Source organism: Loxodonta africana, chromosome 10, assembly GCF_030014295.1.
Source record: "Loxodonta africana isolate mLoxAfr1 chromosome 10, mLoxAfr1.hap2, whole genome shotgun sequence".
Lineage (NCBI taxonomy): Eukaryota > Metazoa > Chordata > Mammalia > Proboscidea > Elephantidae > Loxodonta > Loxodonta africana.
In genome coordinates, this window is record NC_087351.1 from 81,314,311 (window position 1) to 81,326,362 (window position 12,052).

Genomic DNA, 12,052 nt, shown 5'->3' on the forward strand with positions numbered 1-12,052 from the left:
AACTCATGTAGCCTACATTGCCGTCTGCAGGCACTAACAGTAGCTCACGCCAGATTCCCAACGGCTCCAGGGCTGGGGCAGACAATCAATGATGACTGTGTCGTCTCTCACCAGTGTCTTGCACTTTGTCGAAAAGTGTCGGGGGAGAGAGCTTCTAGACTTGGCTCTGCCCACCAATTAGCTTGTGGCTTCAGGCGAGTCATCTGGCGTCTCTGGCCTTCTTTTTTTCTGATGAAATGGTGAAGATGATACCTCAGGGTTGTCAGGGGACAATGAGGCGGACTGAAGGAAAGCATCCTGAACGCTAGGAGCCCCAGGCCAGTGGAAGATGTGAGGTGGTTGTTCCGCTGTTCTTCTTTCACTGGCTGTGAGGCAGCGTCCCTTCCCCCTGGCTACCTTAATGTCAAGCGCACCAGCTTCCAGTCCCTCCTCCGGGCGGGCCGTTGGGCGGCTCAGAATCCTGGACTGCGCAGGATTCCTGTGCAAACTCAGGGCTCCCCTCCCCGCCCAGCCGCCCCTTCCCAAGGACTCGCGGAAAACACGTTGAACCCCGAGCCAGAGCGCAGCCCCGAACTGCAGCTCTGCAGCGCGGGCACGGACCCGGAGTTGCGCGTCTCCAGCCGGTGACTCAGTACCGCTCGGTAGGGGGATGGCCGGTGGTAGGCGGGACCGACCGGGGCCGCGCGGGGGCAGCCGCCTGGCGCTCCGTGGCCGGGCAGTCGGAACCGAGGCTGGCTCTGGCCCGTCGCCATTCCGCCGCGGGCGTCTGCCTTGCCGAGTACCCGGGCGCTGGAGGAGGGCCCGCGCAGCTTCTCAGCTGCGGCACTTCTCTCCCGCTACGCAGCGGCCCCAGCGGCCCGCGGAGGCTAGAGCGCTGGGCAGGCTCTGCGCGCGAATGAATGGGCGTCCGGGGGACGAGCGCGCCTGGAGCTGAAGGGCATTAGGACCGTGAGGATTGCTCCGCGCTCTGGTCTCTCCCTATCACCCCCCACCACCACCACCACCTCTCTCTCTTTTCTGCTCTGCAGGACCGAGCAGCCAGGCGCGGGCGAAAACAAACAGCTGGGGCTGTGAGCGCCCCCGCCCTGGCCCCGAGAGCACGCCGGCCCCGACCCCCACCTGGGGCGCCCGCCGCCCACCATGAGGAAGATCCGCGCCAATGCCATCGCCATCCTGACCGTAGCCTGGATCCTGGGCACTTTCTACTACTTATGGCAGGACAACCGAGCCCACGCAGCATCCTCCGGCGGCCGGGGCGCGCAGAGGGCCGGCGGGAGGCCGGAGCAGCTCCGCGAGGACCGCACCATCCCGCTCATTGTGAGTCCGCCCTGCGCGCTGGACTGCCGGCTGGGGAGCCAGGGCACGAGTATCGCCCCGCGCCGCTGCAGAAGGCGCGGGGTCGGACCGGGGGGCTGTGAGCCCGCTGCGCTGGGCCGGCTTTGTATATATTGGAGCATTCCTGCCCGTTGTTATGGCAACCTCGGCCGGGCTGGCGGGGCCAAGGCGCACCGGCGGAGGGAGGGTGACAGCGGGTGGGGGCTGGGAGAAAGTGCTGCAAGTTTGGTGGGCCGGGCGTGCGCGCGCGACTGGGAACGTGGCGGCCCTCCAGGTACTGAGCCGCTGGAGCCGGAGGCCGGTGGACTGCCCGTCCAGCCCGAAGGCGGCTGGACCTTGCGCTCCACGAGCCGGCAGTGGGAGCCGCGCGCAGCTGAGCGCGTAGGTGGCGGTGCGCACCCCCCTCCAGCCTCCTGCGGTCAAATGACGTGAGGTGGGGGTGCGGAGTAAGGCAGGGTCGCTAGGGCATATCGCCAGGTTTCGTGCGCTCTCCCCAGCCTGGGCCCACTTAGACTTGCTTCTTCCGCACCAAGGACCCCCCATTAACACACCCGAGGTTCTCTGGGTCGGAAAAGATCTCATCCTGTGCACGCTCCTCATCCCCAACACGGGGTCCACTTCGACCGGGAAGCGGGCAGTGGCGGTGCCGGGACTCGCCGATTCTCTTTCTGGAGGTCAGCCCCGCGACGCCAAAGCGAGCGGGAAAACAAAGGCGGCGCAGCGGGGGCCTCCGCGGAGCTGCGGGCTCTCGGCGGACCCGGGACCGGGACTGAGGCGTGCGGAGCCCCCGCCGTCCTGCAGGGGGCGTACCTGCCGCCGCCTCCACCCGGGTCCCGGGTGACAGCTCTGTGCGGCCTGGCGGGGGCACCTGTTGAGGCAGGAGGCTTTAGGACTTGCCGAGAGGAGCTCTCAGGCTCGTTCTCCGGATCGGGGCGGGTTGGGGGCAGCGTGCTGGACGCAGGCCGGGAGGAAAGAGAGCAGAGTGAGCACCTGGATGGGGAGTGGTGGAGGGTGACAATTCTGACGTGAAAAGATCTGGGCCTGGAGGAGGAGGGGTCAGGGTAGGGTGCAACGTCAGGAGGTAGGAGGCTTCTGCGGAGTGTAATCCAAGATACTTGTCTAAAGGCATCTCTGAACCCCAGGAAAATGAGGGGACAATGTAGACGCGCTCTCCTATGCCCATCCTGCTCCAGGCTTCCTGCCTTGTTACTCGCTGGGGAAAACTAAAAATCCCACAGCAAAAGAACTGTTTCCGATTTTGCCTGAGGAGATCTTGGAGTCTGTGGGTTTAATCCCCAGCCCCCAGCCCCAAGGTCTAGATCCGGGTCTGGATGAACACTCTGGGGACCAACCTGATAAGGTGGAGTGCTGTCTTCTGGGCTGCGGGTCCCTGTCCTTAGGACACTGACTCCGTCGCACCTGTGATATTTGGACAGAAGGTTGGTGAGGAAAAAAACCTATGCAAAGATCCCAGAGTGCTGAGATTGGGGAGAAGGACAGTTTGGAGCCTGAACCGGCCAAATCAGTAGTGGCCCCCAGGCCCCAGGGAACTTCCACACCTCGGGTTCCTCCCACTGCTGCTCCTCTCTGCCCTCTTGGAGCTAAAGAGGCCAGCAGGGGAGAGACAGGCTGGCCAGATACCCTGTCACTCTCTGCTCTGACTGACGTGGTGGGTGGGGAGGGTCTGAGCTGCAATGAGAGGAGGAGCGGGGAAAGGAAGAAAAAGAGTACAGGGACATGGCTGCTCTGAGCCCGGAGGGTCCCATCGCATTTTTTTTTTTTTTTTTTTAAAACCTCTGCTTTAGAACCCTCATGTTGCTCATGTACCTTTCCCCAGCTCCACCCATCACCCGGGAAGGCTGCTCAGACTGTGAGAGCCCTGGAAGGGTGTGGGGGGCACTGCTGGAGAGATGCAGAGCTCCTTTTGAGGGGTGGAAATTGGAAGTCATGGAGGGCCCCCCTGGAGAGCATCATCATGCCTCTCCTTGTTCCCACGGGGTTTGACATGCTGTGGGTTAGGAAAGGAAAGAAAAAAACAAAATCGCAGTGGAGTGATTCTGACTCATACCGACCCCATAGGACAGAGTAGAACTCTGGTTTCCAAGGCTGTAAATCTTTATAGAAGCAGGCTGCCACATCTTTCTCCGTGGAGTGGCTGGTGGGTTTGAACCGCTGACCTTTTGGTTAGCAGCTGAGTGAATTGGAATCTAAGTTTAAAGTGTGTAGGAGTATCAGGGAGATACTTGGGAGCCAGGGAGTGAAGATATAGGAAGAGAGGGAGAGTGAAGGTCCCTGAAGAGTGGGCGGAACCTTTTCAGGCCACTGTCAGCTCTCTCTCTGTTCTTAAGCTTTAGCCCTGGGTGTCTGTTCTACTTGCGTGATCCCCCAGTCACACACCGCTTTTGACACTGGCTTGTATTGTATTTCCTTTCTTCCAGTCATTTCTCAGCCACCTGCCCCTCTCTCTTCCACTAAATGTAAGCTTCCCCATGCAAAGACTATGCTGGAAGCTCCTTGCATCCCTACATTGATGCACATAAAAAACAAAACAAAACCTAAACCCATTGCCTTTGAATAGATTCCGACTCATAGTGACCCTATCATAGTGACCCTATAGGACAGAGTAGAACTGCCCCATAGAGTTTCCAAGGAGTGGCTGATGGATTCAAACTGCCGACCTTTTGGTTAACAGCAGAGTCCTTTAACCAGTGTGCCACCAGGGCTCAGCAGGAGTTAATAAGTGGTTGTTAGATAAGCAAAGTAGGATTCTACCCATCTCTGTTTGGGGGCAGTCAATGGTCCAAGCTTCATGTTGTTATTAGGTGCCATTGAGTCAGTTCTGACTCACAGCAACCCCATGTACAGCAGAACGAAACACTGCCTGGTCCTGTGCCATCCTTACAATCGTTGTTAAGCTTTAGCCCATTGTTGCAGCCACTGTGTCAGTCCATCTCATTGAGGGTCTTCCTCTTTTTTGCTGACCCTCTACTTTACCAGGCAAGATGTCCTTCTCCAGGGACTGGTCCCTTCTGATAACATGTCTAAAGTATGTGAGACGTAGTCTCACCATCCTTGCTTCTAAGGAGTATCCTGGTTGTACTTCTTCCAAGACAGATTTGTTTGTTCTTTTGGCAGTCCATGGTATGTTCAATATTCATCTCCAACACCACAATTCAAAGGCATCAATTCTTCTTCACTCTTCTTTATTCATTGTCCAGCTTTCACGTGGATGTGATACGATTGAAAATACCATGGCTTGGATCAGGCGCACTTTAGTGTTCAAGGTGACATCTTTGCTTTTCAACACTTCAGAGAGATCTTTTGCAGCAGATTTGCCCAGTGCAATGCGTCTTTTCATTTCTTGACTGCTGCTTCCATGGCTGTTGATTGTGGATCCAAGTAAAATGAAATCCTTGACAACTCCAGTCTTCTCCCTGTTTATCATGATGTTGCTCATTGGTCCTGTTGTGAGGATTTTGTTTTCTTTATGCTGAAGTGTAATCCATACTGAAGGCTGTAGTCTTTGATCTTCATCAGTAAGTGCTTCAAGCCTTCTTCACTTTCAGCAAGCAAGGTTGTGTTATCTGCATAATGCAGGTTGTTAATGAGTCTTCCTCCAATCCTAATGCCCTGCTCTTCTTCATATAGTCCAGCTTCTCAGATTATTTGCTCAGCTTCATGTTCCCCCAATATTCTCCCAGCTGCACTTTGACTATAAGTAAGGAGATGGGGGAACGCATGCTTAGCGTCACCAGGGGTGAACACTTTGTTCAACTTAAAAGGGGCAGGTGCAGCCAAAGATGTGCTTTCTCCCTGAATTTGTGGTAAGCACTCATTCTTGCTTCCTACACATTTCTCTGGCTGGTTGGGCCAGGATGCTGCATGTGGATTTTCAGATTCCTAGGGAATGATGTGTCCAGCCCTGCTGACAGAGGCTGAGAAAACTCCAGACAAGCGTCATCACCACTCCCCAGGGGAACCAGAGGGCTGAGCTGGAAAAGGGAGGGTCTGCAGAACAGCCTGGGCCAGGAGGCAGCTCTGCCTTCAGAGTGTCTGGGCAATTTGAAACCAGCCAGGTTGCTTCTGGACTTTGGAGACACTTGTTTGGCATTGTGGGGCGTCGGCATGGCAACCACATGGCCCAGATTTCTCAGAAAGGTCCTGATTTTTAATATTCTGTCCTGCTGTCAGCGCATGTGCCACCAACTTTGATGTGAAAAATTTGGTTATGGAATCTGTATAACTAGAGAGAGATGCTGGTTCTGCCCTTCTGTGGCTGAGTTAGTGATTCTTTTCATGCTGTCCTGTATGGGTGAGGCAGTGGATTTGGGGACATCCCCTTGAATTCACGTGGATGCATGCTGGCACAGGACAGCCACTGAAGCAGGATACGGAGCAGACATGACTGGCCTTGCCCCAACAGCCTCCTCATCCCAGGGCCTCACAGTTGCCAAGGACATTTGTGATTGGTTTGGCCCGGGACCCAGGTTTCTCCATACACCAGTTCTGTAATGGGCACAGGTGTGATGCCAAGGTTTGTTACATGGAACTTCACTTTACAGACCATTTTTTTAAAAAGACCATCCATTCTGGGCATTTGCAGGATAGGTTACTGGTTTGTTACAACAACTATTTAGAATGATGAAAGTGTTAGACAGAATTTCCCTAAACTGGTGTTTCTTATCCTGAAATTGGGATACTGCTGAATGACCATGGACAAAATGCTTAATATCTCTGGACCTTGGTTATTTTATATTTAAAATTTTGGGTGAATAATTTTTTAGAAATTTTGTTGATAGTTTCATTTGCAGAAGTGAATAAATGGTGTTAAGGGAGCTGTCCCAGTGGGTGTTGTCTGAGTTTGTTCGTGGTGTTATCCAAAAAAACAAACAAAAAAAAAACCCATTGCCTTGGAGTCAATTCCAACTCAGAAAAAACTCGTTGTTTCCAACTCATAGCGACCCTACAGGACAGAGGAGAACTGCCCTATAGGGTTTCCAAGGAGCAGCTGGTGGATTTGAACTGCCAACGTTTTGGTTAGCAGCTGAACGCTTACCCACTGTGCTAGAAGTCTGAATCAGGTCATGGCTTTAGGAAAAGTCTCTCTCTGTCCACTCTGGGGGAGAAGTCTTGCCTCAGCTTCTGTAGCCCAAAGGGTTCCTCCGTTCCTTGGTGATCTGCACGTGGCATCTCTTTTTCCCTGATTTGTGCTTCCCTGTGTCTCAGTGCTACTCTTTATATCACTTAGAAGTGATTGGATTGAGGACATACCTTACAGTGGTATGTTCTCATGAACATAACAAAGAAAATCTTATTTCCAAAGAGGCTTACATCCACAGGTGTAGGGGTCAGGACTCCAGCACGTATTTTGGAAGGGACACAATTCAATCCATGACAGGTGCTGTAAGGTTTAGTGCTCGTGGAGGGAGCAGGCTCCTGTCAGAACAAGTCCTGCGGTCACCACAGGGATCCCCACTTACCTGGCAGAAAGGCACATAGATGATGGCTTTTCCCATGCTGTTCTCTGAGAGCAGGGTCTTCAGTAGGGTCTGGATGAGATTATATTTCATTTATAATGTTTGCATTTTGGAACTGTGAGAATGTGATTTGCCTCAATGGCAGAAAATGTTATATTTAATTTATCTAAGTGCCACACACAAGAAAGAAGGTGGAAAGGGAGAAGCACAAACATCCACAGTTCCCTTTGCCAAAACGTTCAGATTCAAAGGGCCTGATTTTCCATCGATGGGCCCCTCTCCTGTGTCCTGGGCCATTTTGATGCCTACCTGAGGGACATGGGAACAGCACAGAGGCCCCTAAGGCTGGTAAGGGCCCTAACAGCCCCAAAGTCCCCTTCCTGGGGGGCCAGAGGCCGAGGGATAGGATTAATTTTAGGGCACTGCTCATTCTCCCGAAATGGGTCCTTTATGTGTGTGTGCCGTAACAGCAGTCCCCCACCGGCTGCTCCAAGGACTTTGGGAGCACAGTTTCCTTCTCTGGTGGCTGTGTTTGTTGGCTCTATGAGCAGTGGAAGCCCTGGGAGTCTAGACATGCCATTTAAGGTAGATGTGGAGAGGGCACTGGTAAGCCAGGCGAGGCTGTTGCCCAGGGGACTATCTTGCTGTAATGGAGAACCACCCTGGGTCAGAGGTGAGTCTACAGCTGAGCAGTTCATTACAGTTATAAGATTGAAGATTTCTACCTGTCTGCCTCTTGGGGAGACTGGGAGCACCTGACCCGTGAACAAAAGGGGAAAGAAACAAGAGGCTAAACAGATGCAAGGCCCAAGCCTACTGGGAAGAAGCAGGGGAGCAGAGTTTTCAGACACCAGAGTTGAGTGGTGATTACATTTGGGCTATAAATTGGGGTCAGTTAATCAGACAGTGTGCTTGCTGGTACAGTCACAAGACTGTACACACCCCACCCTGGAAATGGTCTCAAGTGCCTTAACCTGTCTCCTCTGAACACTTGTGGTCTTTGATGTGCACCTGTCTAGGCTCCCTAATTGTTGTTTACTCTGCATTATATTTATAGTGGCTGTGTTCATTGGACCCTTCCACGCTGTGTTAAGTGTTTTATAAGTTTTATCTCTTTTAATGTCCTCAACAGCCTAGTGAGGTAGGTACCATTATTAGGTCCAGTTTATAGGTGACTGAACTGAGGCTTAGAGAGATTTATGATCTTAGAGAGATGCCATGGTCTGGCAACTAGTAAGGGCATTGGAAAGTAGGTGTTTCTGATTCCTGGAGGACCTAGATCAGCACCTTGCTTTGTATCAGGACTTCAGACTGGTTCGTTCCTGTTCCCCCCCATGAGAATTTACATTTCCACCCCAGATATCCTGAATCAGAATCTACAGTTTAACAAGATCTCCAGGCGATTCTCATGTATAATAAATTTTGAGACTCACTGCTGTACTAGTGGGTCTCAGAACTGGTCCCCAACCGGAAGCATTGGCATCACCTGGGAACTTACTAGAAGTGTAAATTTTCAGCAGGAGCTCGAACCAGTATGAACTGATTTGAAGCCCTGCTGTGTATTCACTTCATGAACATTTGTTGAAAAAAATGCAAACACCACATAGAATAAAATGTCAGCAGTAAGAAAGGATTATGGGTTATCTTCCTTTCCATCTTTTGGCTTTTTCTAGCATTTCTATAAGCACGTATTAACACTATAACAATAATACCAATAGAGATAATTATTTGAAGACTGAATAAAATCACTGTTGACTCCCAGTGAAAGTGTAAGTTTCTTGCCCTACACTTCTGAATTCCCCCATCCATGCTTAGTAATGAGCCAACAGAAAAGGCAAGAGATTTACTCAAATTAGCTTGTAGTGTTCCAAGGAATAGAGCTAGGGCCGGTAGGTAAAAGTTGCAGGGAGGAAGATTTCATTTCACCAGAAATTTCATTTCACCAGAAGACTGCATTTCCCATCCAACACTGGAATGGTCCAAGGGCCAATCAGGGTTTCTCCTCACAAACCTTGTCAGCAGAAACACGTTTCCTACAGCAGTGGGTAGGTAAAAAGTGGGTAGAGGGAGATGGAAAAGACCTACTGACTCCACACTCTCTTAAGCTGCTGCTCTCTTAAGCTGTTATGCAGCTCTGTAAAAGACTCTGAAGTAGGGCCCGGTTATCACCCCTTGAGAGACCTGGGATCCCGGGAAGTAAGGCTGCCTGAACGCACTGAGGCCTGTAAAGAGGGTGACTAAAAGAAACCCATAACTCCCCTCAGCTGCCACCCTGCTCTTCCCCTCTCTCATAGACATCCTCTGCTCCCTCCTGGTTCCTATAGAGCTGCCTAACAGGGAGGGAGAGAAGGGGCCAAGGCTGGTCAGAGGGAAAGCTGCAAAGTAGGACCACTGGTCTTTAGCTTCTTTCCTACTTCCAGGGTCTGAGGCCCACAGAGGTTTTCCTGCCTGACTAAGGCCCCTTGTGTCTGACCTCTCTGTATTTTCCTGATTCAACCCAGGTACAGTTTACAGCAGCCTGTCCTGCTTCCCAGGGCCCTACCCATTGCTTTCCAAGGACAATGAGGAATGTACATGAACTGGGCGTTTACAGAGAAGGCTGAAGCTGGGCCTGCCTGTCCCCCTCCGCCCTGAGTACCAGCTGCTTCTGTTAACGGTATCTGGCTAGAGATGGCCACCCAGAGGACCTTTTTAAGGTGTGTCTTTGGTGAACATTTCAGGCCAGGTAGGAGTGGCAGGCTGGGGTATTTTGGGAAAGAGGGCATGAAAGAAAAAACCTTTTTGGTTATACTGTGTAGGCAAGATAAGGCTCTGGCAACATATGAGGGGATGTTGAGGCAAGTCTGGAGTCCCTGGGTGGTACAAACAGTTAATACACTTGGCTGCTAACTGAAAGTTGGTGGTTCAAGTCTACCCAGAGACACCTCAGAAGAAAGGCCTGGTGATACATTTCCAAAAACATCAGCCATTGAAAATCCTACAGAGCACAGTTCCACTCTAACACACATAGGATCACCATGAATTGGAGTCAACTCAATGGCAACTGGTGAGTTCACCCCAGGTATGGACTTTCCACTCTTCTAGCTCCATTAGGAAAAACTCAAGGTTCTACATTAAGGGCATTCATGCAGTTCCATGAAATGAGGTGTGATTCAATGTAGGTCAGGGACGACATCGTCTCAGAGCTCAAAGGGAGGTAGGTGACATCACTTAACATGCTCAAAGTCATGGGACCTGCCTTTATGGAATTCCCTGGCCCCTATCTGGGCTGGGACCAGGCAGAATGGAGTGACCGTGGATGGAGCAGATGTTGGCTGTCAGGGAGGAGGGTGTGCGGGGAATGGAGAGAGGATGTAGCATGAAGACTAAGTGACCCCATTTCTGGGCTCAGCCCTGCCACCAAGGTGCCATTGCTTTCGCTCTCTGAGCCTTAGTTTCCCTATCTGTCAGATGAGGGTTGAGCTACAGGATCTCTGAAATCCCTCCCAGCTCAAACCATCTTGGACTTTGTTGAACCTCTCTTGCAAAAGTGAAATGGCCCTAAACCAGGACGCAAAGTCTGCCCGTGCTTGAGTTAGGGAGAATATGGCAAGAGGGTGAAGTGTATAAAGACCCAGATCACTTGTTTTTAGAAGACCTTGAAACCTTTAAATTCTTGTAGGAAATAAACTGGCCCTGTTCCCCTTTTTTCTTTCCTTGAAACACAGTCTAATGCGGCTGTGCAACTCGCTTGTGCTGAGCCAGGAACCTGAAGTGTGTGTAAGGGTGTCAGGGGATACACCCAGATTCATGCGGTGAAGTGTCTGTGGGTGGACTCGGACATCTCAACAATCCATCATGTCCCAGGAAGACTAGAAGGAAAAACTACAGGTACTCTGACCAGAGAAATTAATTGTCACAACACCCACGGACTTTAGTCAGAAGGCAGGCATGGAGTTGCCCTTAGGTCGGAGCCTGGAAATTAACGTTGTTTGTAAAAATCAGTTTAAGGAGTTCAGGAGGCTGGTCATCTCCTGGAAGCCTTCAGCTTTTCCAAGGTTACAAATATAGCAGATTAGAAGGAGTAAGATGAGGGAATTGCTAGGGGCTGCTGACACACTGAGACGTTACAGCTGACAGCAAAAGACCAGCTAGGAAGGACCATTATATAGGGGCGGCTCCCCTTCCACAGGCACGTGCTTGTCAGAAGTGCTGAAGACATAGTTTATTCATTCACTTAGTTGTTTACAGAGCACCTCCTATGAACTAGGACTGTTATAGGGACTGGAGACAAAACAGGCAAATCCCCTGACCTCAAGGAGCTCACATCCTAGCGAAGAAGAGAGATGCGAAACAGATCTATTAACCAGCCAGTTGCCGTCAAGTCATCTCCAACTCATGGTGACCTCGTGTGGTCAGAGTGAACTGTTCTTCCTAAGGTATTCAGTGGTTGATTTTTCAGAAATAGATTTCCAGGCTTCTCTTCCAAGGTGCCTCTGGTTGGACTCAAACCTCCAATGTTTCAGTTAGCAGCCGAGTGCCTTAACTGCACCACTCAGAGACTCCATAAAAGGTATTGTTGTATGCCGTCGAATCGATTCTGACTCATGTTGTTGTTGTTGTTAGGTGCCGTCTAATTGGTTCTGACTCACTGCAACCCTACGTACAACAGAATGAAACACTGACCAGTCCTGCGCCGTCCTCACAATCGTTACCATGTTTCAGCCCATTGTTGCAGCCACTGTGTCAGTCCATTTCATTGAGGGTCGTCTTCTTTTTTGCTGACTCTCTGCTTTACCAAGCATGATGTCCTTCTCCAGGGACTGGTCCCTCTTGATAACATGTCCAAAGTACATAAGATGAACTCTCGCCATCCTCTCTTCTAAGGAGCATTCTGGCTGTACTTCTTCCGAGACAGATTTGTGCGGTCTTCTGGCAGTCTGTGGTATACGCAATATTCTTTGCCAGCACCATAATTCAAATGCATCAATTCTTCTTCAGTCTTCCTTATTCATTGTCCAGTTTTCACATGCATATGAAAACCCAAAAAACCAAACCCATTGCTGTTGAGTCAATTCCGACTCATAGCGAATCTATAGGACAGAGTAGAACTGCCCCATAGGTTTCCAAGGAGCGCCTGGTGGATTCAAACTGCTGAACTTTTGGTCAGCAGCTGCATGCATATGAGATGATTGAAAATACCATGGCTTGGGTCGGGGACACCTTAGTCCTCAAAGTGACATCTTTGCTTTTTAACACTT

At 51.1% G+C, this 12,052-nt stretch overlaps 1 protein-coding gene across 1 annotated transcript in view; it reads left to right on the top strand.

The window, feature by feature from the left end:
• Window positions 1-1,043: 1,043 nt before the first annotated feature.
• The window catches only part of GALNT16 (polypeptide N-acetylgalactosaminyltransferase 16), a 114,416-nt gene continuing 103,407 nt past the window's right edge, over window positions 1,044-12,052 (top strand). Inside the window, exon 1 of the mRNA XM_003408523.4 lies at window positions 1,044-1,317. Coding sequence (XP_003408571.2) covers window positions 1,141-1,317 — 177 coding nt within the window. The 5' untranslated portion in view covers window positions 1,044-1,140. The remainder of the gene's footprint in view (window positions 1,318-12,052) is intronic.